Source organism: Etheostoma cragini, chromosome 5 (assembly GCF_013103735.1).
Source record: "Etheostoma cragini isolate CJK2018 chromosome 5, CSU_Ecrag_1.0, whole genome shotgun sequence".
In the NCBI taxonomy this organism is placed as follows: Eukaryota; Metazoa; Chordata; class Actinopteri; order Perciformes; family Percidae; genus Etheostoma; species Etheostoma cragini.
The window spans coordinates 20,696,535-20,724,322 of NC_048411.1; the positions used below are offsets into that span (position 1 = coordinate 20,696,535).

At 39.8% G+C, this 27,788-nt stretch overlaps 2 protein-coding genes across 5 annotated transcripts; one reads left to right on the top strand and one right to left on the bottom strand.

Moving 5' to 3' along the window:
* pi4kab (phosphatidylinositol 4-kinase, catalytic, alpha b) lies at positions 1 to 26,493 on the top strand. Of its 4 annotated transcripts, none has more exons than XM_034872961.1 (55): positions 2 to 210; positions 1,153 to 1,269; positions 1,845 to 1,938; positions 2,116 to 2,204; positions 2,291 to 2,363; positions 2,475 to 2,737; positions 2,871 to 2,937; positions 3,239 to 3,384; positions 3,869 to 3,934; positions 4,037 to 4,133; positions 4,261 to 4,452; positions 4,570 to 4,670; positions 4,866 to 4,995; positions 5,411 to 5,540; positions 5,652 to 5,747; positions 5,852 to 6,035; positions 6,578 to 6,681; positions 6,863 to 7,031; positions 7,119 to 7,169; positions 10,767 to 10,875; positions 11,947 to 12,083; positions 12,178 to 12,311; positions 12,424 to 12,506; positions 12,599 to 12,669; positions 12,805 to 12,929; positions 13,021 to 13,102; positions 13,287 to 13,370; positions 13,672 to 13,761; positions 14,701 to 14,820; positions 15,686 to 15,700; positions 15,879 to 15,971; positions 16,068 to 16,224; positions 16,331 to 16,458; positions 16,574 to 16,732; positions 16,885 to 17,036; positions 17,155 to 17,262; positions 17,362 to 17,489; positions 17,607 to 17,765; positions 17,942 to 18,021; positions 18,182 to 18,381; positions 18,912 to 19,002; positions 20,153 to 20,320; positions 20,746 to 20,799; positions 20,908 to 21,028; positions 21,126 to 21,255; positions 22,528 to 22,671; positions 22,786 to 22,856; positions 22,949 to 23,055; positions 23,173 to 23,277; positions 23,422 to 23,547; positions 23,659 to 23,779; positions 24,760 to 24,919; positions 25,013 to 25,102; positions 25,210 to 25,293; positions 25,401 to 26,493. In XM_034872961.1, exons 1-55 carry the CDS (start codon positions 112 to 114, stop codon positions 25,450 to 25,452), a joined length of 6,306 nt encoding a protein of 2,101 aa, XP_034728852.1. In that variant the 5' UTR covers positions 2 to 111; the 3' UTR covers positions 25,453 to 26,493. The 4 variants fall into 4 exon arrangements, with proteins under 4 accessions (XP_034728851.1, XP_034728852.1, XP_034728850.1 ...); XM_034872959.1 differs by having other exon boundaries at positions 20 to 210; positions 17,649 to 17,765; XM_034872958.1 differs by lacking the exon at positions 15,686 to 15,700 and having other exon boundaries at positions 20 to 210.
* On the bottom strand, positions 7,427 to 10,498 carry serpind1 (serpin peptidase inhibitor, clade D (heparin cofactor), member 1). The gene is made up of 7 exons (XM_034872995.1): positions 10,372 to 10,498; positions 9,916 to 10,186; positions 9,039 to 9,682; positions 8,751 to 8,899; positions 8,489 to 8,613; positions 8,162 to 8,306; positions 7,427 to 8,023 (listed from the first exon to the last, which is right to left on the bottom strand). The coding sequence occupies exons 2-7, from the start codon at positions 10,176 to 10,178 to the stop codon at positions 7,832 to 7,834; spliced, it is 1,518 nt and encodes a 505-aa protein (XP_034728886.1). The 5' UTR covers positions 10,179 to 10,186; positions 10,372 to 10,498; the 3' UTR covers positions 7,427 to 7,831.
* Positions 26,494 to 27,788: the final 1,295 nt, after the last annotated feature.

Below are 27,788 nucleotides of genomic sequence, written 5' to 3' on the forward strand. Positions count from 1 at the left end.
TTGTCCGTGCTGAGTTGCCGTACTGCGGCTCTGGCAGAGCCAGTTGCCACTGCTCGTCTGTTTCCTCTCCTCGCTCAATTTCGCTCGTTGTATGTAGCGTTGGTGGTAAACATGTCTGTAATGGGAGGCGGTACGAGAGGATTTTACTTCAACACAGTCCTGTCGCTGGCCCGCTCTTTAGCTGCCCACAGTCCAGCACCGGTCGAAAAGGTGAGAAATGAGAAAACCGAGTGAGCTCCTCAAAACACATTTGTATTAATAAGCCAACGTTAGGACCTTTGAACAACTGAATTGTTCAGGATGGAGCTCCGCTTCCGCACAGTCGGTGGCTTGTTTTTTATCACTGACGTGACAGCCAAGCTAACATTTGGTGCGTGCGTCTGTATATCACTGCAGCTGGGTCTTTCCAATGTAATAGAAGAAGAGAGCAATGCAGAAGAAAGTGGCGTCGCTGCTTGTGTGGTGCCTAATACTGCATCAGACAGGCAGAGCATCAGGCTTGATCAGCACTGCAGTCAAACAGGTTGATAGAGAACTGCTCACACCGTGCGATCTGTTTAGCATGATAGACCCCACATACCTGTTGCAGGGAGGGTCAGGTCAAAATCAAAACGGGCTCTCAGAGTATTGTGAAAAAGAGCTGTGTTGGGTAAAGTCATATTTAAAGTAGGTGCGATCGAACAAAACATAGGCACTCATGAATACACCGAGTTTGGCTGTTTTATGGAGCATGTGGGTTATCTCATGTTCTATGGGTTAATCTAATTCACTTTTAAGGCATAGTGAGGTTACTGTCTTGAGCATCCTAAATACCTGTATCATAATAATATAGTTACAGTGGGCAGAAACATAGAAGATTATGGTTTCCCTCTTGTTAGCATCAGTAAACGTTATTGAGCCACAGAAAAAAAAAATACAGAGTTAGAAAGATATTTAAATTATGTGAATCCAAGACCAGTGTGGATAAATGTAATCTATGCACAACACTAATTTCTAATTAGTTTTCTGTTATTCCTGGTATAGCTCTAAAAAAATAAAATAAACGCAACACTCGAGCATGCAATCACTCTCACACAGGTCTTTCAATGCATAGCTCTCTATCATAAATTTATTTCAAGATCATACATTTATGGTCTCTTTGTGCTCTTCCAGGTCCAGAAGCTACAATGTATGTGTCCAGTGGAAGTCCGTGGGGTGTTCACTCTAGATGTGCGTCGCAGAGATGCTGTTATTGCGTTGGCTGTGTTTTTGGTGGAATCTGGCTTACAGGTGAGTGGGCGTCAGTAAGAAATCGAGCTGTTGAGCCTTTTTAACACAGGGTGCATTAGGTCATCACTTTAAACATTAGATATTTAGGTTGTCCCGGCAGTTAATGGATAAAATGATCCAAACATTGCTCAAATTACAGTTTATTACAAAGGGATGCAGTAGCATGACATATTCATAAATTATTGGTTTTATTGTATCAGTACTATTAGTCTGCTTTTGCTACCAGCCTCTCAGCAGGACTCAAATATATTACATAGATCACCACGATAAGCTTACTCCCATAATCTGATTAAACTGGCGATTAGACATGCAGCTGGCCATGTAAGCCTCTAATCTCATCACACTGACCCACAGGGTGGAAAGCTTACCTGCTATCTGATTATGTAGAGATGGTAGCTTCACTTTTCAAGTAATGTTTGACATATTTTCTTTGACCCAGATTTAATTGACTGTCAGAATAAATAATTAGTACTTAATATCTTTGATTTCTCAGTTTCTTAGGCAAACAAATGTGTTGCTCTGGGCCAACAAGTGCAGTTGTTTGTGGTATGTAATGTTTTTTTTCACTCTGGCAGCACAAAGACATACTTGTTACTTACTTGCTGAGCCTGTTGAGAGGGCTACCACGGGTTCAATGGATCGAAGAAAGCTCGGGAAAGAAAGGAAAGGGTGAGAACAATCCTCTTACAGTGGACCCCTTTGTTTTACAATGGCCTCTATTTACTTGCTGTAACTGTGCACTTAGTAATATTCTTACTCATTTTCAATACTGTCTTAAGACATATTGAGATAGTGTTAATATCCGTCCATAAATTGCCACATTGTTTGTCATTTTCGGTTTCTCAGAATATCTCCCAGTTGCAGAAAACTTCAGCTACTGTCTAGTGACTATTTTAGCCGATGTGGCTCAGAGGGACCCAGACTCCCGACAAGAGGTCAGTTTAGAAAGTTTAGAAAAAACATATAATTTCTAGGTTAGGCTGCATTGCAGTGAAGTGCTAAGTTATTGTTTCCCCCCCAGATCTTGAACACTATAATGGAGGTCATGCAGTCATTGCAGGAAATGTGCCAAACACCTGATAATCATGACAAAGGTATACACACACACACACACACACACACACACACACACACACACACACACACACACACACACACACGCAAAGGCAAAAAGGTGCATAACATCAGTACTCTCTTTCCTCCAGTTTACTTGTGCAGGTATTCTGTCCCCAGCCTGCTTGGCATGACTCGAGCATTTGGCCGCTACAGCTACACAGACGAAGCCCTGTTGTCCAAGCTCTTCCCCAAAGATTCGCCCCCGGCCCGCTGCGTCACAGAGGAAACTGAGGGAGTGCGGCGCCGATCCTTCAATGACTTTCGTTCTATCATGCCATCGTCGCTGCTTACAGTGTGCCAGAGTGAAACTCTGCGCAGATCCACCGGGACCAACCTGGATGCCTCTGCGCAGGTGTGTATATGTTGGGATGGAGCTGATTGGATTTAGATGTTTTGTGTGTTCAAGACAATAAGTGGAGACTATTTTCAATGACTTTATGTTTAGTTAGTTGATAAATAAATGTTTTTAATGTGGTGTCTCCTAGATCTGTACAGATTCGGGAGGCCACTCTCCCTGCTCTCCTACAGCGCCTGGCCCGCATTACTTTGAAGGTAAAATTCGAGAAACTCAAGCAGCTTTGATTAGGTTTATGTTTGCCGATGTAAACCTGGATTCTGTCAACTCATGCTAGTTCATCATTGTGAGTCATTAGCATTATGTAAAGACTAGTTACTTGCATGTTGCTAATCTGCACTTGTATATCCTAAATGAATGATATTTATTGGGTACACTGCAGACATATCTCACATGCCTACAGTAAAAGTTTTTTTATTTTGGATGAATCCTTTGTTGCTCGAAACCACCTACTATGGATCCGTAGTTTTTTATGTCCTTTGGGCTCTTTTATTTTAGGTGCCTACCTCCCAGACAGCAGCACAGTAGATCCTGCCTACTATTTCTCTACAGTCAGCTCGAGTTTCTCAGTGTCTCCTCTCTTCATGGGGGATGAAAACGAGGTGGAGGTGCCTGTTGAGCTGCTCCGACAGCTCTTGGGCATGGTACAGTAGCCCATTTCCTGTCTACCAAGATACTAGGGCTGCACAGTTAATCACAATTTTATTGAAACCGCAATATGAACTAGTGTATATATAAAAGGTTTGCAGGTGGGCGCAATATTTGTAAGGAAAAATATGAGTAAAACCATTCTAAATTAAAGTAATGTGGTGCTGCAGAGATATCCCGGCCTACAAATTGTATCCTAAGGACCAAAGAAAAAAATCTTTGTTTGGTACAGATCCTCGCAAAAAAAAAAATCAATCATCTTTTTTTTTTTTTTCAATAAAAATGAGAATAATGATTAAAAAAAAAATCACTTCCTCCAATATCGTGAATCTAATTGCAATCGCAATATCGGTCAGAATAATCGTAATTTGATATTTTCCTAATATCGTGCAGCCCTACAAGATACTCTATCTGTTGTTTCCCATCCCGTTTACGTAAATTGCATCTTTACCAGTGGTTGTGCATATTGGCAATTTACAGGTGAAGAAGTTTGTTTCCGACTCCTTTTTGAAATCTCTGGATGCCACTATGATGGAAGTTACAGAGGTAACTATGTAACCACTGACCAATGGTAAATTCAAAGTTAAATTTATGGCATTATCAGTGAAATAATCTTCTCTTTCATTGTCTCTTCTGTTTGTTGTTAAGTCTAATCCTGGAATCAACTTCTATTACAAAACCTTCAGTGACACTCTCTATGTGTGTGTGTTCAAAATGCTGCGGGACACACTATACTACATGAAAGGTAAGGCATCATAGATAGCTTATTTGTAACGCATTAAATCCCCACAGTCCTGCGATTATTGCTGTATATTGTCTTCTAACAAATAGAATATTTTGTCAAATTTTCATACTTTCTTCATCTTTCTCAGCCTTGCAGCCAGCATTTGTACGGCAAGTGCATGACTTTGTACTTGAACAGTTTAGCAGTAGTCAGTCAGAGATGCAGCGGGTACTTTATGACACGGGAGGGTTGCCAGTGGAACAGAGCCCTCTCAAGCTTCGTTGCCAAGCCAACGCTGCCTGCGTGGACCTCATGGTGTGGGCTGTCAAAGATGAACAAGGTAGTCGATTGTAGAAGAGCGTGAGCAGATATTTGTGTTCAGTAGTCATTCACTGGATGTGTTTTATTTTTTCATGGTTTGCATAAAATTTCTTTTCTGTTGTCTTTTTTTTTTCAGGAGCTGAGAATTTGTGCACTAAACTGTCAGAGAAGCTGCAGTCGAAAACCTCCAGTAAAGTCATCATTGCTCATATGCCCCTGCTCATCTGTTGCCTACAGGTATTTGACTGCAAGGTAGCCAGGGTACTAAGTTATGCTCAAATAGAAGAGAAATGTGACAGAAAATGACTTAACTAAAAATAAGTCAGCATCCTGGTAATCCTGGTTTTGAACTTGACCCAAAACTGTGTTGCAGATCATACATTTCTATTATTTATTGCTCAGTTTCTCTTATTGTCTCCCCCTCTGTTTCAGGGCCTTGGTCGTCTATGTGAGAGGTTTCCAGTAGTTGCTCACTCTGCTACTACCTCTCTTAGGGATTTCCTGGTAGTTCCTTCCCCTGTTCTTGTAAAACTCTATAAGTATCACAGCCAGTGCAACACAGGTAATATTCATTCAACCATTTATTTATTAATATTTTATTCAATTAATTATTTAATTAAATTCATAACTAAAGTTAAAAAAAATGGGACAAAAATACTTTAGCTGATGATACAGTGACACATATATATCTATGTTACATTCAGCTCTAATCCACTATTGATCTGAACAGAGTTTTAATTGATTAGCTGCTGCAAATTTAGATTACTGTTTCTTCACAGTGTGCTATTTTTTCATATATTATCTGCCAGTTTGTTAGATTCTAAAAGATAACATGGGCTTTAGATTTAAGACCACAATCAGCCTTTTTTTTCTTTTTATGTGCAAGGCGCAATGTTTTAAATTGTAATAGATTTAAAATTGCTTGTTTTTAATGCTCTTGATGTGTTTGTCTTTGAACTGTGTACTCTTTATTTAAGGCACAGGAGAAATTAGGATAAATGTGACCAATGAGCATTCCCAGTCCACCTTCAACCTCCTGTCCAATAGGAAAGACCAGCCATCTATGTACGAGCAGCTCAGAGACATTTCCATTGACAATATATGCAGGTCAGACACAAACACCTGGCGCAGCCACAGACTTGAAAATAAGATTTTAATTTTAATTTTATTTTTTTTAACTTTAATTGTTCATCTTTTTGTGCATTTCTAATCTCTCAGATGTCTGAAAGCTGGTCTGACCATGGACAATGTGATAGTGGAGGCCTTTCTGGCTAGTCTGTCCAACCGTTTATACATTTCACAGGAGAATGACAAGTATGCAACATTTCCGGTTGAAGAAAAGCAACATTGTGCCTTGTATTCATTTTCAAATCCTTGATGAACAGCTACTCTAAAAATAAAATGTGTCTTTCTTCCAGGGATGCCCATCTGATACCAGATCACACCATTCGAGCACTGGGCCATATTGCAGTGGCTCTGAGAGACACTCCTAAAGTCATGGAGCACATCCTACAAATCCTTCAACAAAAGTTCTGCCAGCCTCCATCACAGCTGGATGTCCTCATCATCGACCAGCTTGGCTGCATGGTCATTACAGGAAATGTGAGTTCAAAGATACAATGAGAACACATTTTTAGGGCATCTTTCTTCCATTATTTTGATACATTTATGGTTGCACCAGGGAATCTTTCAAATGTGTAACCCATTGGTGAGGTGAATGCAGATTTGTTTCATAGTATCTATGTTATATTAGACTGAACCTTTTATTACTGTTGCTTAAATAGACGCAATGTAACCCTTTTTTTCTTAACCCAGAGGGACTGACACGCTGTAATTACTGCAAACCTGCTGGCTGCTGTTTATTTGCTCAGTACAATGCATTAAGAATAGGTTCCAATATTCTAGTTGACAACCCTTTGGAATGTAACCAAGGTGCCAAGTGTGCAATAGACTACAATAAACAATGGACTGGAAAATAATCTGAAATTATACAGCAGATACACATCACTTGTTGTCAACCACTGATGCTGACCACTGTAATAATGGGATTTTTGATTTTGAGAAACGTGTAAATATTATAAGTAGTAAGAGAAGATTACTGGTCCATTGACAGTCTTACTCCTGTCTGCCTCTCTGTCTTGTAGCAATACATGTATCAGGAGGGGTGGAACCTGTTCCAGCAGATCAGTGTGAAGGCCAGCTCAGTGGTCTACTCAGCCACCAAAGACTACAGAGATCATGGCTACAGGTCAGCATCTGCTCTTACCCTGACCAGAAAATTACTAGCTCCACCAGGGGACTGTTTTCATGTAGAAGCAGGAAATGTAGTTGGGAGAACATTCATATTTGTTGTTGTCTTGTTGATCTTATTTACATTGATGTCTCTTTGGAACTGTGTTTAAATGTTCCCTCCATCTTTCCTCCACTAGGCACTGTTCTCTGGCAGTGATAAATGCTCTGGCCAACATTGCAGCCAACCTGCAGGGGGAGCAACTGGTGGATGAGCTGATGGTAAACCTTTTAGAGCTGTTTGTCCAACTTGGCCTGGAAGGAAAGAGAGCCAGTGAGAGGGCCTCAGACAAGGGACCAGCGCTGAAGGTACGTGCTTAAATGCATTAACATTTGAACACAACAGGAAATTGTTACATTGTTGGTAAATTAGTAATGGCTCTTTATCTCCCGTAGGCATCAAGTAGTGCTGGAAATCTTGGAGTCCTCATTCCGGTGATTGCTGTGGTGAGTATGTGATGTCTGTACAAACTGTTGCCCTTTTTTGGGAACAATCAACAAATATTTACCCTGTTAGCTGCAGTACAAACATCTGTCACCGGTTCACTGCTGAATTACGTTACACTGCAATACCTTGTTTTTCTTTCAAATATATATATATATTAGATGTGTTTAATTATGAGATAAGAAAATAAATTATATGTTGATAACATGTTTTCCTTAAAGCTCTCTCTTCATAATTTTCAAAGAAATTCTTGGCTAACAGTTTTATTTATTATTTTATTATCCCCTTTCTTGTGTTATTCATGTATTCACGTATTCTTTCTGGTGTTATTACAGTACAACATTAGGTTAATGACAGGTATATAATGTATTTTTGAGCATATTTCTTCACTGGGCTCATTGCACAAGATAAAACATTAACAGACAGATAATCATTGAGTCACTTTGACAGACTCTCATTAGAAGAATTATGTTAGTTTAAATGTGAGGTAAGACACTGCACTAACATTCACTACACTCACACTCTATGCTTACATATACATATTGCACTAATAGCAGTATTTTATTATTGTTAAACAATGACCCAGCTATTAAAGTCAGTAATGTCTTAGTTGGACATTCTAACCAAACATGGAATTTGTAAGGGTATATTTTAGCTGTTTAGTTTAGTTCTGTGAAGGATTGACCACCCGGCCCATGAACACAAGGCAGTCTGTGCGGTGCTCATAGATCAGGAAGAGGAAGGGATGGTCCACAGTGAAGCGGATCTGAGAGGAGAGGGGCATGAAGCCGACCTGGGTCAGAGCAGCAGCCTCAGTGCCCTCTTCATTTACCGTGATGGTCCCCTGGTGCTTAAGCTGGGGAAGGAGATCAGGCTTCCATTATTTTGAAATAGTTTATTGATTGCAGTTGAAAATGTGTCCAGGTGAATGAATGACCAAAACACTTTTAATTTGTTTTGATGTTTGCCTCATGACTGATTCAGTCTTACTCACCCAGTTCATGGAAACTTTTTCAGAGGTCATTCCAGTGAAATCTGCACTCTCCTGGAACAAGTCAGTGAGGCCCATCTCTTTTAAATTTGCAATCAAGTCATAGTTCTGCTCCAGTTTAAACCGAGGTAACACCACCTCTCGAGTCCTGAAGGGAGCCATAGACATTTCACGTCCACCATTACCATTCTCATGGTATAGCTTTTAAATCACCACTATGTCTAAACATTTTAGCATGTTCACCCAAGCCTTTAATTATTAAGGTGCTCCCAAACGTTTATTGCACACTGCATCAGCTATTCATTAGTTTGTTGGGAAAAGGCTGCTCACCTGTTTGTCATGTTTTTGAGCCACTTATTGACAACAGTGGGAGAGATCTCCTGCTCCAGGGTCCTCATGCCAGTGATCTTTCTAGGCAAGGCAATAAGCATGCTAATTTTTCCTGTGTAAGGGAGCTGAAAATAGAAAATGTACATCATTATTAATAAATATCCCATGTCGACTTGTTTATAGAACAGTATGCATGTTTGTCAGGAAATTGCCACCCTCCAGATGCCAAGTTAAAATGTTAAACTATTGTGAGGCCACCGACCTGTAGGATGTCACACTCTAGTTCGTGGTCGGCAGCAGCCAGATAGTTCCCCTTGTTGGTCATCATTGGCACGCGGACATTTGTCTTTTCGTTAACTCGAAAGTTGCGATAATGAGTCTGTTCTTTGGGGAATTTTTGTTCCCATGTACCTGTTTATACAAACAAATAAGATTCATATGTTTAATTCAGCAGAAAGACGTAGTGTAATTTTACTTTCCTCACAGTTCTGCTACATACGCATCATTTGAAAGTAGGTGGAGGACAGAGTGTGTCCCGATTTTTACTCACCTTTGAAGTACAGGTAGTTGAGCAGCATCAGCACCATATTTGGGTCCACACTCTTGAGCGGTTCCTTAATCAGTCCTTTGGTCTGCTTTAGGATGCGACGGTTGGCCTTGTCCAGAAAGGCAGGGTCCCTGAAGTCCACTGATTGCGGCTCTGCAAAGTAATAAGCCTTTGTCTCTGCACGGAAAATATCTTTCACTGCGACATCCTTTTTTATGTAGACATCGTTTACAGAGCGTAGTGTGTAACCAAAGTTCCTCCTGAAGAGCCTGTGCGTCAGCTTCCTGAAGAGCTTATGCACTGTTGTGTTGTCGTAATGATGGCTAGCATTAACAAACTCTGCGAATCCCAGAGCTTTATATATCTGATCATGGGTACCAGGTCCTGCCCCTAAAGCCAACATCCCCATAGCGACAGAGATTCCAGCAGGTGCTAGCAGGATGTTGTCACTCCGGTTGACGTCGTTACGAAGACTTCGATAGAGGTTGAAACCGAAATGGGCATTAACAATGTTGAGGCGTTGGAGGCGAGACCGACTGTGGAACAGCCGTAGGAGTCTGGCACGGCGGATCTTTGGGTCAGAAGGTTCGGCAAAGATGTCAATGTCTGGGGCTGGTGTGGCAATCTCATCTATCTCATCCCCTTCACTGAAACATATCGTAAACTCAGCATCCAGCCATTCAGAAGTAGAATTTGTTTGTCTAAATTTGTTTAGGCATTTTGTTCAGAAAGTCTAAAAGCACTTATGCAGTAGCTGCTTTATAAATAACATTGCCTACCATATATAATTTCTGTTTTAAATTATTTGACATCTCAACTTCTTTTCTTAACATTTTAGTTTTGATATAATGCACCAGAAGTAACAACAGTTAATACTCACGTGTAGTCGTCGCTGCCCAAAGCCAGGATTTTATCAAAATCAATATAATCTTCATCCTCAAAGCCATCCAAAACTAGGTCGTTAGTAACAGTGTTTTCTTTGTGGAACTCTAAGGGGATGGCCTCTATATCCACTGCCCCCCCTGGTTCAAAGCCCCTGGGTTCTGGTTCAGGGTCAGTGAAGTGAGAGCTAAGGTCTTTAATCCCAGCCAGGGATGGACTGACCAGCAGACAGGCCACAGACATGACGGTGATGACCCACATGCTGAAGGCTGAGGAAGGGAGAATAGACATTTAGTATTGCCTAAAAATCATCTGATCAACATTTAGAAGATTTCGATGAACTTACGTTTTAATAAATCTATAAGAATAAATTCATGTCTTTACTTGCTAAAAATACAAAAGATGTTACATAAAAACTCTCTTAATAGCAGTCTCAAACTGTAAAATGTCTTACCTTTACTGTGCTGGCGGGAAGTGCTGTGTTGCTCCTGTTTGTAGGACTAAGAGCAAAGGATTGAATACAAAACTGAACTTTGATGTGGGCTCCTCCTGAACAAATAGACCAGATCAAACAGACCCAAAAGTGCTGTGACTGACTAAAATCTTTAACTCTTCACAATTGAGCGAATCTGTTAAGAGGATTTAATACTAATTGCCTACTGAAGGACTTGTAGTCTGGTAAGAGATATTTTGCAGTTGTTTATTTATTTTAGTTGTGTATCTGTATTCATTGTGCAGCATATCAAAAAAGATTTAATCTATTTGTAGGAATTACCATTTTACTACTCCTAAAGATTCACTTTAAACAGAATGTGATACATTTAAATAAATATTTTTTTCTAACTCCAGTTGACCAGGCGGCTTCCACCAATAAAAGAGGCCAAGCCCCGTCTCCAGAAGCTGTTCAGGGACTTCTGGTTGTACTCTGTGGTCATGGGTTTTGCTGTGGAAGGATCAGGTGAGCAACTGATTTCCGAATGCTACATATTTAGTCAAAAGTTTTGCATTTCTGCACCATATCACTTGAAATGAGTCGGAGAGATCTGATTTTGGTTAAGTGGGCAGTAGCTTCTTCAAATCACAAAATCGTTTCCCTGTTCAGTGATGAAGTTTTGAAACTGAGCTAGGAACTGTGGGGAGTTTTAAAACATCAAGGTTTCCATTGCCTTCATCTGATGGTTATAGATCTGTTTTCTTATACGGGTCACCCAGGTTATGGCAAGAGGAGTTACAAGAAGCTGTTGTGATAATGAAGTGAATGTAACTTTAAAGATCCCATGGCATGACAATTTCACTTTATAAGTTTTTTTAAACATGAATATGCATTCCCCTAGCCGGCCTATGGTCCCACAGTGGCTAGAAATCGTGACAGGTGGAAACCGAGCCCTGGGTATCCTGCTTTGCCTTTGAGAAAATGAAAGCTCAGATGGGCCTATCTGGAATCTTATGAAGTCATAAGGAGCAAGGTTACCTCCCCTTTGTCTGCTTTGCCCGCCCAGTTAATTTTGTCCGCCCATGAGAAAGAGTGAGACATAATGACTTTCAAACAAGCAAAGTGGAAGTTGGTCAAGGCCACTCCTCAATAGCTACAGACAAAGAAATGGCACATCCCAAGGAAAGGTCATTGTGGGACTGGTTCAAGTGGCTGTCATTCTGCAACAAGGCTACATTTTGGGAAAGAGACTTCAGATACGGCATTAGGGGACCACTAAGTCCTATATAAAAGCATCCAAAGAGCACCATGTCATGGGACCTTTAAGTAATTATGGAGATTTATTTCACACCAGATTGTGAAATAGAAATATGTTATGGTTGTTATAAAAGATTTAATTAAACAAGATAAAGACAGATGTTTTGCTTTTTCTATCATCAGTATCAACTCAAATATAACCAAAACCATACTGCAGAGTGTTTTTTTCACAGCTCTAAATATCTTAATCAAATCTGAAATATTAGTATACAACATCAGCGTCATTGAAGTCTAGGGTCTTCCTGTATTTTTTGGGATGAATATATTTTGTCTTTTCAGGGCTTTGGCCAGAGGAGTGGTATGAAGGTGTGTGTGAGATTGCCACCACGTCTCCTCTTCTCACCTTTCCCAGTGGAGAACCTCTTCGCTCCGAACTGCAATATAACTCTGCCCTGAAAAATGATACAGTCACGCCGGTACAGCCCGTAAACAGACTTTTATTCCCCCCTAGTATCTTTGAAAACAGAAACACCAGAACTTATCTTTTAATTCTCCATTTCTGTCCACCAGGCTGAGTTGAGCGATTTGCGAGCAACGATCAGCAATCTTCTCGACCCACCTCCAGAAGGTTCTGCCCTCATAAACAAGCTTGACTTTGCCATGTCCACGTACCTGCTCTCAGTCTACAGACTGGAATACATGCGGTCAGCTCCTTATACACTTCTGTATCCAGTTCACATTATTCATTTTTTGTTCATCGTGAGGTCATATTATGAAACTTTTTTATTACCACTCTTTTCTTTTGCACTCTTTTAGGATGCTACGATCCAATGATCCTGACAGGTTTCAGGTCATGTTTCGGTATTTTGAAGACAGAGCCATCCAGAAAGACAAATCTGGTGAGGGATTTACACCCGTTCTTCTCTGGTCTTTCTTATCCTCACGATTTGGTATTAATTTTCTCCAATTCCCCTTTTTTCTTTCTTTGCAGGCATGATGCAGTGCATTATTTGTGTTAGCGATAAGGTGTTCGATGTCTTTCTCCAGATGATGGCTGAGAAGGTAGGTAGTATGGTTTCTCTTCAAATTTGGGGTGACGGCAAACAATTTTGAAAGGCTTGGACGTCTTTTTGACTGTATGTTTATTTATATCAGTATCACTGACTAAAAATGAAATCATGTTTCTCATGTTTTTAGCCCAAGACCAAAGAGCATGAGGAGGAATTGGAGCGACATGCCCAATTCTTATTGATCAACTTTAACCACACCCACAAGAGGATTCGCAGAGTGGCAGACAAATACCTTTCTGGATTGGCTGAGACGTGAGTGTCCGGGATCCTTTTTTGCCTACATTTTTTTCATCATGTTTTATATAATATGAATCCTACTTCTCTTGTGTTGTACCTATTCTAGATTCCCCCATCTGCTTTGGAGCGGTCGTGTGTTGAAGACCATGTTGGACATCTTGCAGACCCTCTCTCTATCACTAAGTGCTGTAAGTATGATTGTATGAGTATCTCCTCTGGTGAAGCTTTAATCAACATTATTAGTCAAAGAATAAAAGTGTCCTTTGGTGGAATAAAAGCGGAGCTTAAATTTGTTTTGCTTAAAGAGCATGGTGTTTAGATAGGTGCACCTATACACTTCAGTTGCAACAAATTTCTTCTCTGTTTATTTAGGACATCCACAAGGATCAGCCATACTATGACATCCCAGACACCCCATACAGGATCACTGTTCCTGACACATATGAGGCCAGAGAGGTGAGTTTGGACTCACATTACATTTATAACCACTAGAGGACAGCACATCATTGGTTTTAGAGACAGTTGTGGCCTTGTTCTTGCTCAGTCTTTGTTCTTTTTGGATCTTTGATGGATTTTAATGTGATGTTTTTTCATGACGTGACATAAGCTTCTTACATTCATATACCAACAGAAAGCTCTAAGGAAGAGTCTACCTTATCTCAACATGTTTAGGGATACATTTAATTGAAATTGATGATCTAATAGCCCTTTTGTATTTCTTAAATGATCACATTCTGGTTTCATTATCTCCCTTTAGAGCATAGTGAAAGACTTTGCTGCTCGCTGTGGTGAGATCCTGAAAGAGGCAATGAAATGGGCCCCTTCAGTCACAAAGTCCCACTTACAGGTGAATTCCTTTACCTTTTATGTTTCATAAAGTGTGAAGATCTGAGTGGAGATCTCTTCTTTGACATCAGAAAAATCAACAGAGCTGGGGAGTTTAAGGGAGGGTCAGCACACACTCGACTAGAGGGATTATAATAATTGTAACTACTGATTCCTTCTGATTATGCAAAACTAACAAAAGAAGCAAATACTATATTAGATATATTACTGGAAGTAAGTCTAAGAAATGTTGTTGATGGTCTTTTTAAAGTCAATACTAAAAGTCTGAACTTCACAGCTGACTTTACTTGTCTGTATAGTATAGTATAGTAGTAACTAGTAACCTAATAATCCAAGTTACTTAAAGCAACAATCAGGGTGCTGGTCCAGCACTGGCAGCCCATTCACTCTGACATCTCTCGTGTGTGTGTGTGTGTCTGTTTGTTTGTGTGTGCGTGTGTGTTTTTCAGGCCTATGTGTAGTGATTTCTAACAAAACAGAGTGTAAATTGTGATGTCCCCAATGGGGATCAATAAACAGTTATTATAAATTAAATTATTATTATTATTATTATTATTATAAATAACTTGTCCCGCTTTGGTCCCAGGTTGGAAGCGGAATTATCCCATTATTTCCCATTCAAACAACAGATCTGCTACCCAATCTGGCAAACTTGTAGAGTGCGGTTATTGCCAATAGAGAGCTGCAAAGTGAATGCAGAAGTGACATTCACCCTGTTACGAGTTGATGAACCACTGAAACGATTTTGAAAGCATTATTTTAAGTTACAAAAAAATCTCTAGTGTTGCTTTACATCAGTTTAGTTTTTTAAGGGAAGTCATTGTTTATTTTGACTGTAGAGAATATTCGTCAGTGTTGTTCTATTACTCCTTCTCTTTTCCCCCCTTTTCTCTCTTATGGTCCATTCTTGTATCTTACCTGTATTTTGTGTGTTGTGCAGGAGTACTTGAACAAGCATCAGAACTGGGTGTCGGGACTGTCCCAGCACACTGGCCTGGCCATGGCCACAGAGAGCATACTTCACTTTGCAGGCTACAACAGACAGAGTACTACACTAGGCGTGAGTTTCACACACACATGCAGGGAACACGGGCCCTTTCCTCAGATCAAGGGCGGTCTTATATTTAGAAAACATCACACAGCTCAAATTAATGGTAAGGTTGGTGAGGTAAATCTGAGCTACCTATCACATTTAATTATATTAAAAGACTGCCAAAAAAATGTCAGTATGTCACATAAAAAATACTGAAAACATTGTTTAGACACACATTATTGAACATTACAACAACAAAAGCACAGCATCTGTTTTGACAATCCTACCAAAGACTTTTGTAAGGGCAGTTAAACATTTTTAGTAAGAAATGCCTTGTCATTTTGTCCCAGTACTTTTTTAACATCTTTGGAACAGACTGTTTTGACCTTACAGGCTTGTTAATTGGATGCTTATTAACATTTGTCCAAAATAATTGGCTTTTTTGGTTAACAAATGTGCCATTAAGTTGCTTTGTCAAAGCCTTTGCAGTTTTTGTAACACTGACCAGTCCAGTGTCTTATATCCTTTTTGCATATATATGTCTTTTATTATGTCTATGGTTCTGGAAACACTGGGAGTCCAGTCTTTTTTACAGCATTGTATGTTCGTGTGTGCATGCTTACTAGTCATTGTGACATGTTTTTGCTTGCTATGCATTGCGTTTATGTTCATGGGCTTGCATTTTGCTATATCTGTCTTTTCATTTGCTTCATTTGTTGTATTTTGTCTTTGTTAAACTGCACCGAACTACCTACCTGGTTGCTTGGCTGGTTTGCGGATTTGCTGGTTACCTGGTTACTTACCTGCAATGGACGGGTGGGTTGGTTGGCTGGTTGCCCATTTGGCTAACTGGTTATGCTGGTGCTGTCCTCCACCATGTGGCCAACTGTAGGCTGCTTTCCCTCAGGTTGGTCATATCTCTAAATACAGAGAGTCAGAGCTCCAGCATGATAGCATGAAGCATATAGCTTCGGTATAGCCAGAAGTGTTAAAGTACAGCTATAAATCTACTTTCCTAGCTTGTGACTGTGTTGCCCTAAGTGGACCCTGAACTGTGTTTTTTTTTTTTTTTTTTTTTTCATTAGACCACCCAGCTGACAGAGAGACCTGCATGCGTGAAGAAGGACTACTCCAACTTCATGGCATCCCTCAACCTGCGCAACCGCTACACAGGAGAGGTGAAGTCTCAATATTGTAAATATTAAGAATATGTGACTTTTCTATGCTTCCTGCATACAGTAATATTCGTACCTGTCTGTTTATGTGCTGTGTAGGTGGCTGGTATGATCCAGTTCTCACAGGCAACTCACAGCCAGTCAGATCTCACCAAGCTGATGATCTATCAGATGACCAGTGCTCTTGACAGAAAAGACCCAGAGGCCTTCACCCAGGCCATGTTCAAGATGGCCGCTTTGCTTATAACTACCAAAAGTGAGCAGCTCTGCGTCATTTGGTTTTGTATTGAATATCAAGCAATAGTGCTGGTTGTTTCTCGTTAGAATTCAATAATGGACATTTTCTATGTTTTGTTTTTCAGACTGCAATCCTCAACTCCTGCACCATCTGTGTTGGTCTCCTCTGAAGATGTTTACAGAACATGGCATGGAAACTGCTATCGCATGCTGGGAATGGCTCCTGGCTGCACACAACGGGGTGGAAGTGCCAGTGAGTATATTTATCCCTTTTCATAAAGGAAAATCATAGGAATAATTTGTTACATGAATGTGTATCTTGATTTGAGATATGTAAATTCATTCTTATTCCCCCCCAATCTGCCTAGTTTATGCGGGAGATGGCAGGAGCTTGGCAGATGACATTAGAGCTGAAGATGGGCTTGTTTTCGGAGGCTAAGGTAGAAGCCGGCCCTCTGGCTGTCTCAGAGGAGAGTCAACCTGCACCCTGTGAACCTGACGTCATCCCTCACTTCCTCTGGATAGAGGTCAGTGACAGGCAGGCATAAACTACTTCTTTGTATTTCATTTTCATTTGCATTGGTGCATTTGTCACAAAATGTAGTTAAGCTTATTATTTTAAGGATAAAAGGGTTGGAAACTGTCACATCTTTATACATTCTTTCTTTTCTCCCTCCAGTTTCTGGTGCAGAGGTTTGAGATAGCCAAGTACAGCAGTGCTGACCAGGTGGAGATTTTCACCTCCATTTTGCAGAGATCTCTTTCTCTGAGTGTCGGAGGGCCCAAAAGCAGCCTGAACCGACATGTTGCTGCCATTGGTCCAAGATTCAGGTACTGTGTCTCATTGTCACAATAGCAAATTGGTTTTATCCTTAATGCTGTAATAATCAACTGCCAGAAATCCTAAATACTAAACTTGATATTGTGTCATCACTTTGCTTTATTTCAGACTGCTGACTCTGGGTCTGACCCTTCTGCATTCTGATGTTGTGACAAATGCCACCATCAGAAATGTCCTGCGAGAGAAGATCTATTCATCAGCTTTTGACTACTTCAGGTAGGAAAAAATATGGTTTAAATTTGTTTTGTAGGCAAAAAGGAAAACTGTTAAAGTTCTCTGTCCACTTACTTCTTTGCCATCTCTGTCTTTGTGTAGTGCCACTCCCAAATTTCCCACTCAGACCGATAAGAAGCTGAGAGAAGACATCAGTATCATGATCAAGTTCTATGCCAGCCTGCAGTCTGACAAAAAGTATCTGGCTGCCAACCAGCTGGTTCCCCCAGGTACAACACAGTACAACAGTTGTCCTATTTTATCAGTAATATTAACTGAATTAGAATCTAAAACATTAGCAAGAGAATTTTGCAACTTATATGTGGATTTGATTTTACTTTGTGTAGATCCCCAAGACATGTCTGTGAACAGCCTGTCTGTGGTGGCAGGGGCAGATAGCAGGAACAGTCTTGATGCCGCTATGGGCCAGAGGCAGCAGGTGACTCAGGGATGGATCAACACCTACCCTCTGTCGTCCGGGATGTCCACCATATCCAAGAAATCAGGTAAAACACACACACAGCATAAACTTACAACAGCTGTGCTGGAGCACACCATATGCTGCAAAGATGGTCACATTGAAACTCACATCTGCTTCTCATTTATAGATGAAATAGGTCAAGAATATAATATTTCTGATGTCACAATGTATAACTGATTTATTGTTCCTGTCCTGTTTCAGGACTGTCTAAAAAAAGCAACAGAGGCACACAGCTGCACAAGTACTACATGAAACGCCGGACTCTTTTACTGGCTTTACTGGTACTACACTACATTTTCTCATCCACTATCTATATTCACACATACTGTATGTGGTAACAGAGAGAATAACATCAACCATTTCTACATGTACTGTAGTTCCATACTTGACATCCTATTGGTGAATTATTATGAATCCCATCCCCTCTATGTCTCTCTTTAGGCCAGCGAGATTGAGCGGCTGACAATATGGTACAACCCGTTATCCACTCAGGAGCTTGCTATTGCTACTGAACAGTCGGTGGAAACCAGCATTGCTAACTGGAGGTCCAAATACATCAGTCTGACAGAGAAACAGTGGAAGGATAACATCAACTTGGCCTGGAGCATAGCACCTTACCTTGCACTGCAACTGCCTGCCAGGTACACCGAGAAACAAGATGCATTATACCCCCAAGTTTCGACCAATGTCAAACCGAGAGTGTAATAGATTTTGTCTCACAAAAAAACTTTTAACAAAAGCATCCAAAGTGAACTGTTTTTTAAGTTGAAATCCCTAACCATCTGCACTGTATTCCCTGCAGCAAAAGGTATTTGAATGATCAACTACAACACAAAGGTGGCAAGACAATTCAGAATGAAATCCTCTTACATCATTAAACTTGCAAACAGCTACAATTTGTAGCTGAATGAAAATATCTTCAACAGATTATGCAAATATTACACTTTAATTTATTGTGTCTAATATATTCACCAACAAATAGCTGTTACACACACTATGGCTTTGTTGCAGGACTGTAACTTAAGTGATCCAAATCAAATCACCAACTTTATTCATACACAATGTGCTTTATATACACATACATGCACGTTTATATCATAGCAAGTGCAAAACAGAAAAGATAAAGTCCTTTATTGGACATGCACCTATTAAATTTTGTATTGTTTTTCAGATTTAAAAACACTGAGGCGATTGTCTCAGAGGTGACTCGCCTAGTGCGAATGGATCCGGCTGCTGTGTGTGATGTTCCAGAAGCAGTCAAGGTGAGGTTCCCCGCCTGAAACTACAGACAAAAAGATGGCTTTGTTTTGTTTTATTTGTTTTATTTGCTGTAGCTATACCATGACTAATTCCTAATCCTAATGTTTTCTGCACTTACCTTCTCTTATTTTGAGTGTGTAAGCTAAATATCTTTTCTGAGTAAAACCCTTTCTGGACCTCATTTTGCATTGGATTAAACACTACTTTGAGCCATTGCAATCATCTATAGCCATAGGTATAGATTCAGTCATCCATTATCATCCTAATAGGTTTGGAAGTTTGGCCATGCCATTGACTTTTAGGATTTGAAATGTTCGGACCTGACTTTTTAAGTTTTTCCACCCGTGCATTTCTGTTAAATTACAACAAAACATAAATGGAAAAAAAGTTTGTGTTTTTGTTACTCAGCGTTCTGCTTTCAAGTGGCCATAATCATGCCCCTTAAGAAATGTTAGTGTTGTTTAAGTCTCTTTTCCTAGCTTCTGCTAGTCTTCTTCATTTATGTCTCTCTGACTGAACACTTAATGAGCCTCCTACTTGTCTGAAGAAGAAGCAAGGGAGGCAGAGCACGGTCTTCCCCAAAGGCCACCATAATTTATGGGCTGATCCTCCTTGACATCTCATAGTTGTTTATTCCAGTCACTTTAGTAACTAATAAACACAGTTTCCTCTGGAGGCTAGTTAGCCCACCGCCAGGCGTGGGGTCGGAACCTTGCGTCAGATTGATGTCAGATTGATGTCAGATTGATGCAGAAATATGGATCTTGTGATGCATGCTGCACATAATAATAGAACCTATGAAAGTATTAATTTAAAATGTTGGCTTGAGCCTGAATTTTTTTTTTTTTTATGTAACTTCATTTTAAATTTTTTGTTGGTAAACAACATGTATCTGACAGACATACAAATAGCACAACACATAACAGAACAACAATAATATTGTTTATGGCAATTGTATTTATTTGATGGAAAAGTAAACTGTAATTTTACTGTAAAGAACATGATATGGCAAGGAGAATCAATAACGTAATGATACTAGTAAGACTCGGTAGATGATACACATCAAGCAAGAGTAGCAAAAAAAAAAGATTGAACTTGAAACATTTTGATATTTTTCTCAATTTACTTTCACTCTCTTTTGTTTTTCTTCAGTTCCTTGTGACGTGGCACACAATTGATGCTGACTCTCCAGAGCTAAGTCATGTCCTGTGCTGGGCCCCGGCAGATCCCCCAACTGGACTGTCCTACTTCTCCTCTATGTACCCTCCTCACCCTCTCACAGCCCAGTATGGGGTCAAAGTACTCCGCTCCTTTCCTCCTGTACGTTCATAAATACATAACCCATACACAATTGGTTGTCATTTCCTCAGGTAGCATACAGTATTAAACACCACCAGCACTGACTTTGCTAAAGAGTGAGAAAGAGGTGATGGTAGTAGGACATTTGATGCTAATACTTTTGGACTTTCATTTAAGTAAAGTTGTGAATCCAGAACTTTTACTTGTAAGAGTATTTCTACTCTGTGGTATAACTGCTTTTACTTAATTAACCAATATGAGTACTTCTTCCATCACTTCATAATGGTGTTCAGACAGCACTGATACAATTTGATAAAACTGTGACTGATAAGCCAAAGGAGTGTCCCATATTTTAGGGTACTCTGTGTTCCATAAGTATGCAGTGACACATTTATGGCATTTATAGTTTTTTCTTGCTTGAAAAATAATTTCTCTACTGTTTCTAGGATGCCATATTGTTTTACATTCCTCAAATTGTCCAAGCGCTTCGTTACGACAAGGTAAATATCAGGTTTTTTGAGTCTACAAATTAATCAAAGCCTTCAAATCTTCAGATTGACATTTTCAGAACTCTCCATGTCTTGCTTTCGTTTTACAATCTGATTTAGATGGGTTATGTGAGAGAGTACATCCTCTGGGCTGCTCAGAAGTCTCAGCTGCTGGCTCACCAGTTCATCTGGAACATGAAGACCAACATATACCTTGACGAGGAAGGGAACCAGAAAGACCGTGAGATGTTCCCCCTCACTATGTCTTTACTGACTCAACACATCTACGCCACAACAAGTGAACATATGAGAACCTACAACCTTCTCTCTCCCTGCAGCTGACATAGGTGAGCTGCTGGAGCAGATGGTGGAGGAGATCACCGGCTCTCTGTCTGGCCCGGCCAAAGACTTCTACCAGAGAGAGTTTGACTTCTTCAACAAGATCACCAATGTGTCAGCCATTATCAAGTATAAACTTTTTTCTCATTTAATAATTAATCATTTCTACAACTTATACTCTTTATTAATCCCCAATGGGGAAATTACAAATTACACTCTGTTGTTACACTACACAAAGGCCTGAATTCACACACGCGCACACACACAAGCTCTGGTCCAATACATGCACTGATGGAGAGATGTCAGAGTGAGGTCCATTAAGTTACAGTAGCATATTTTTTGCATTACTGCTGCACTTTTTCCAAATTTAACACAATGTTTTAGATTGATCTTCTTCCGTAAAAGTGTCAGTTTTTCAGTCACCTGTATTTGGTTGAGGTGCCATTACAGTAACATTTACTCAAGTGTGTGTTTTTGACACTTTTAGTAGTGCAGGTGAGAGTCGGGACTGTTTGGGGGCACTGGGACTTCTTTTAAAACCATTTTACAAATTAGGGCTGAATCTACTGCCCTAAAGGAAATGCTGCTTTTGTTTTTTTGGGCCTCAACAAAGCCTGCATAGGCCTGCAATCCATTTACTATAACCTATAACCGTGAGTTATTTGTCTTCTCCTATCAGCTTTGCTTAATTATATATCCCATTGTCCTATTGTCATCATCTCATTTTAATCACTTTTTCATCCCGTGTTTTGGTTCCATCATTATATACTATCTTCCTCAGTTAAATGCCATCTCAAGTAATGATGCAATATAATACACTCATAATCTGACTGGGACATTGAAAGAAACTAGTATTTAGGAAGGCCTCAAAGTAATACTACAGTTTAACTTTACTGTAAAACAAAACCCTCATAGGAACCTTCAAGGGGTTAATGAAGTGATAACAAGTGTTCCACTGAGCCAAGATGTTTTGTTCATTTCTTTGCCTTGTTCCACCTGTGGTCTCCTCTCTAAATCCCATTGTTGTTCATTTATTTATCAAGTGTTTGCTGTACTGTCTCTCTGATTATGCACCGGTCTGGAAGTTTTGTTACAGGCCCCATTATTGCTGGCTCTAACAGAGAGTGCTTTGATAGCCCCCTAGCGGCAGACAAAATCCCCCACAGCCCTCATTACAGCACTAATTGCAACTATCTGGAGAAAACACGTGGACTGTCCCCTGGCTCCCACTCTCTGTCACTCTCTTCCCAAGTGACTCCCCTCTGTGAATAACAGCAGAGCCTGACTGTCACTTATGGTCTGAAGTCATTCAGTGAGATACCCATGCATGCTATTCTCAGTAAAGTGTGTCATAGAAGTGTGGAAACTTGTGTTCAAGTTGTTTTTGTTTGTCTTCATCAGGCCTTTTCCCAAAGGGGAGGAGAGGAAGAGGGCCTGCCTGGAAGCCATGTCACAGATCAAAGTCCAACCCGGATGTTATCTTCCTAGTAACCCAGAAGCCATAGTTTTGGACATAGACTACAAGTCTGGAACACCCATGCAGAGGTGGGCCTCAAAACCATTTTCTATAGTGCTCATAACCATTATTACCAAAAATCACAAGAAATATGATGGCTTCCCTGAACTTACAAAAGCCCTTTTTTGTCCCCCCCTATTCAGTGCCGCCAAAGCTCCATACCTGGCCAAGTTTAAAGTTAGGAGGTGTGGCGTCAGTGAACTGGAAAAAGAAGGTACTGCTAATGTTAAATGAACTTATTGTAGATATTTTATTTCTGAAATGTTGTGCACGGACAAACAGAGTGTCATGTCATCTTCCCCTCAGGTCTGAAGTGTTGCTTAGATTCTGGAGATGAGGTGAAGAGCGAAGAGGAGGCCAAGAGAATCTGCTGGCAGGCGGCCATCTTTAAAGTTGGAGACGACTGCAGACAGGTCTCCGTTGCACACTCTTCTCGCTTCACTTACTGCATTGCTATCTTCCTTTTGAAGTGATTTGAATTTTTTGCTTGACTTTCCTTTTCTTACCAATTACATCCTTTGTGTTCACAGGACATGCTGGCTCTTCAGATCATCAGTCTGTTTAAGAACATCTTCCAGCTGGTTGGCCTGGATCTCTATGTGTTTCCTTACCGGGTCGTGGCCACAGCCCCTGGAGTAAGTTCATATAAAACTTTTCCTATTGTACTCTAAATTACTTCCTGACAGGAGCAACTGAATGTCCTAAACAATTGTTTTTTTTCTATCTCTCCCCTGAAATCTATGTACTTCTCATTCTTATTTGCTGATGTTCCACCACAGTGTGGAGTGATCGAGTGCATCCCAGACTGCAAGTCTCGTGATCAGCTGGGCCGACAGACTGACTTCGGCATGTACGACTATTTCAGGAACCAGTATGGAGATGAATCCACATTAGCGTTCCAGAAGGTAAATGCAGGCTCTTTCATTCATCAGTCATTAACTCTACCACATGTATCAGTGCTCGCACATTGTATTTAACAGTTTAACTGAAATTCTTTCCAACACTTCTCTTTTCAGGCACGGTACAACTTCATCCGCAGTATGGCAGCTTACAGCTTGCTGCTCTTCCTGCTGCAGATAAAAGACAGACACAATGGCAACATCATGCTGGATAGCCAGGGCCACCTTATCCACATCGGTGCGTATTTTGTCATGGATTACCAAGCTTAAAAAGGTTTTAGGTTGACTTGTAGACTTAACTATCTTATATACTTATAGATATAAACAGCTACATGGAAGGGAGAAAGATGCACTCAAAAATTTGAAAATGAAAGAATTCTCCTACAGTCGAGAACTGGATCAAAGTGGTTCAAGACATTTATATGATGGAGAAGCTAACATTCATTTTCAGGCTTTTAACTCCACTCATCTGGTTCAGTTTTTCTTTCTTTGTTTCAGCAAAAAGAGTTATTTATGTACTTTATAAAGCAAACTATCTGACTTAATCTTTAATTATTACCTTTTGTGTTGGACATTTTGCAAATGCAGTTATTATCACCCCACTATAGGATATTATTTGCAGGAAAAGTTATGAATGAGGAAAGGGACATATGGAGCAGACACATGTATTAATTTTACAGCTGTTACTGTCCATTTTACGTACTGCTGCTGTATACTTACCTATTTTATTTATTCTATTTTCATTTTTGTACTTATCACTCCCAGTTCTTATTTTTGGTGATTTATAAGTTCCCTACCAGTCCAGAACTGGTATAGAAGTACTGTGATGGGAGAGTGTATGTGCTTTTGAAATGATGTGATTTTTTTTCTTTCTTGATCACTGGCATGTATACAGATTTAAGAGCAACATGTTTAACTTATTTTTCTTTAAATAAAAAAGTTTATTAACAAAAAAATGTGAAAATAGTTGGTAGCACAGGTCTTAAGATTCTCAAAGTGCATCCAAACGTTTAACTATTTTTGAAAATGTCATTCCATTGTTATATACAATAATGGAATTATAACCCTCTTTAACCTAAGCTTTTATTTTGCATCATTCTGTTTGCAGTCTTTATCGAATGTTTTGAGTGATTGTATTTGTTTTGATCGTGCCTTACATTATCTTCATGTTACATGATCCATCAGCACTAAAAAAAAAATTTTTTTTTGTATTTCTAGACTTCGGGTTCATTTTTGAAAGCTCTCCTGGTGGGAACCTCGGCTGGGAGCCAGATATCAAGCTGACCGATGAGATGGTGATGATCATGGGTGGGAAGATGGAGGCAACACCCTTCAAATGGTTCATGGAGATGTGTGTGAGGGGATACTTGGCTGTCAGGTGAGTATGCAGAAGTGCTAAAGGAAGTGTTCCTTGTGCTATAAAGATGGCTGAGGTTAAATAACATTAAAACAAGTTCCTTTGGTAAACCAGGCCCTACATGGATGGAGTGGTCTCCTTGGTTACACTCATGCTGGACACTGGCCTTCCCTGCTTTAGAGGACAGACCATCAAATTACTCAAGTGAGTCAGGCATGTTGATGTGTCTGCATGTGTATCAATGTGAATGAGAATAAACAGTTTAAATGTAATTTGCTGTTGTTGCTCATACTCTCTTCCCCAACATACAGGCAGCGGTTCAACCCTGGTTTGAGTGAGAAAGATGCAGCTTCCTTCATCATCAAAGTCATCCAGAACTGCTTCCTCAGCAACAGGTCAGTAGAAAACCAAAATGGTTCACATACTCTTCATCTATTCCTGTTAATATTGGTTTCCAGAAAGCATTATTCACATTTGTCCAAATATTTTTTTTGTCTCACAGGAGTAGAACCTACGACATGATCCAGTATTATCAAAACCAGATCCCATACTAAATGCCTGTGCCTACGCATGTGCATACATTGGCTGGTACATAGTGTGCGTGTGTGCGTTTGTGTATGTGCCTTTTGTTAATGTTCAACATTGAAAATTGTGGCTCATTGTTTCTGCTGATTGTTGGATGTCATCCTTTGTATTTGCTTTAGCTTCTTGTTTCCTCTTAAACTACATTTTCTTTATATGACTTGTCTATTCCCTTATTTATTACGTTATGTTAAAATCAATGTTGTTGTTATTAATTCTTTTTATATTATTATGCTAGCTTCTTGACTTCTTTGCACTTAGAGAAAAAAAACTCTTGGTAATCTGCACATTCAGTAAATACTTAACCAGAGTTTGTGCCAATTTTAAAATGTTTGTGAATGTGGATTCTTAGATCTGTTGATTTTAGATGGGGTTTTAAATGTAATTGGATACTTGAAGTAGACCAGTTTCAGTTCTGACCGATGTGGCCTATTATGTCATCTCGTACTTGACTGTACTACTGTGCTTCTCTTTTTAATGGACTAGTCTGAGTTCTTTGATCTGTAGCATGGTACTTGTCTTATATTTAACAGTGATGACTGACTGTATATACACGAGTTACACCATCTGTATTTTTGGGTTTTCGTATTTGCAGTTACCAAGGGGAGGAACAAAGAACACATGTTCAGAGAAACACTGGGGCTGAGTTTTGTATATTTAGCATTGTCAAAGGGGGAGGGAAGATAATGCATATAAATCTAACTTTTCTATTGTTTGTGGATGAAGGTAAGACACAGCTTGAATGTTGGGCTGTTGCATGAAGTTTCATGGTTAACCACCATGTAGCCTGTGTCCGATGTGGCTTCTGGTAAAATTACCTTTAGTAATCCAAAGTGCTGTGACCCATGTCCATATGGATAGTTTAAGCCTTTATGTAATGTTACTGATTGTAAAGATTTTGCCTCTTTGTATATTTATATCCATGGCCCATTTTCTGTCTCCTTTTCTATCTTCATGCCTTTTGAATGAGAATGCATAAGATAAGAAATCAAATAAAGATCTAATAACTTTAAAAAAACTGTCTTGCTGATGGTGTTTCATTAATAATGAAAAAGAGTTGGTTAAAGATGTGAAGTAGCGTGTTCAAACTCAGATTTCTCTGAGTTAGAACATTGGTGGAAACATAGGATATGTTGAAGTTGAGGGCAGTATCATCAGTTAAAAGATCTCTGGTGGCGACTTTTTAAATATCAATTACTTGGGCTTTCTTTTTACTTAACAAAACAGAAAGACAGAAAAAAAAAATATGAAACTTCAGACAATGTGTAATCATGTTTCCCTTCAAAAAACTACAGGCTGTTTTTTTAACTTACACCCACCAGAGGGCAGCGCATAATGACATATTTAATGTGTTTCCAAGTTCTTGCTGTTGCCACTTGTGATCGAAGGATCTCAGTCATAACTAGTGGGACACCAAATCAGGTACCTCAGTATTGTTTTGAGGATGTCTGTCACTGTTCATAAGACAATACTTAAGTAATTCCAAAAAACGCTCAGGCATTGCAGCTGTCAAACCTCTTAGATAATGAGATTGGCCTTAAGTGGGCCTTGGAGCATTTACAGATGCCATGAGCAACTACTTTGGAAGAAGATCCTGCCCTTTGACTGCAGCATGGATTCCTCTGGAGGCAAACATGCTTACCCGTCTCTGCTGCTGTCAAACACAAACTTGTTTTGTGTGAAATTCTATACTAGTATATTCTCGCAAAACAGGATGTATAACACATTGATGCAGAAAAAAATTGAATTAAACATCCCAACCTAAAAAAGGTATTTACAAATTAGAAGATTTCACCTCCATAGGCAGAAACACTCAGGAGTGGCATGTGTTACATTCTGCTAATACTCTTGCAGGAGTATGTGAAGAAATGAAATCCGTGAATTATTAGAGATGTTCATTTTATCTCTAGAACGTTTTTTAATAACTGCTCAGTGGATTCAAAGGGAAAGTTTGGAAAAACAGTTTAGGGAATCAAAAGGTAAACGAGACGGCTGTGGCTTATTTTGCTCTTTTACCATCATAAATAAGTTATTTAGTCAGTAACCTAAAGAGAGGTATGGCATTCAAATAGGTTTGTCTATGTGTTTGGGGTATGTATGGCTGGGCTGCTGGCTGTGTCAGCTCAGGTCAACAAGCTGGAGGCCAAACAACGCGTAGGAGATCGAGAGAGTGAAAGAAAGACAGAAGAAAAGGGTGGGGATCCCATGACAGCACACTGTGCTGCTCTTGCTTTTAGTTTTCACAGCTGACATACCTGCAGTTTTAATGAAAAGAGTACAGATTTAATTAAAGAAAAATGTGCTGATG

Bases quoted from the DNA above. Each gene is read 5' to 3' on its own strand.
- pi4kab (XM_034872960.1), top strand. From the start codon at position 112: ATGTCTGTAATGGGAGGCGGTACGAGAGGATTTTACTTCAACACAGTC. The intron at 17,263-17,361 runs GTAGGAAAAAAT...GTCTTTGTGTAG, and splicing joins TCAGCTTTTGACTACTTCAG to TGCCACTCCCAAATTTCCCA. The intron at 19,003-20,152 runs GTGAGGTTCCCC...GTTTTTCTTCAG, and splicing joins ATGTTCCAGAAGCAGTCAAG to TTCCTTGTGACGTGGCACAC.
- serpind1 (XM_034872995.1), bottom strand. From the start codon at position 10,178: ATGTGGGTCATCACCGTCATGTCTGTGGCCTGTCTGCTGGTCAGTCCA. The intron at 9,683-9,915 runs GTGAGTATTAAC...GATATGTTTCAG, and splicing joins TTGGGCAGCGACGACTACAC to TGAAGGGGATGAGATAGATG. The intron at 8,614-8,750 runs GTCGGTGGCCTC...TTCTATTTTCAG, and splicing joins TAGAGTGTGACATCCTACAG to CTCCCTTACACAGGAAAAAT.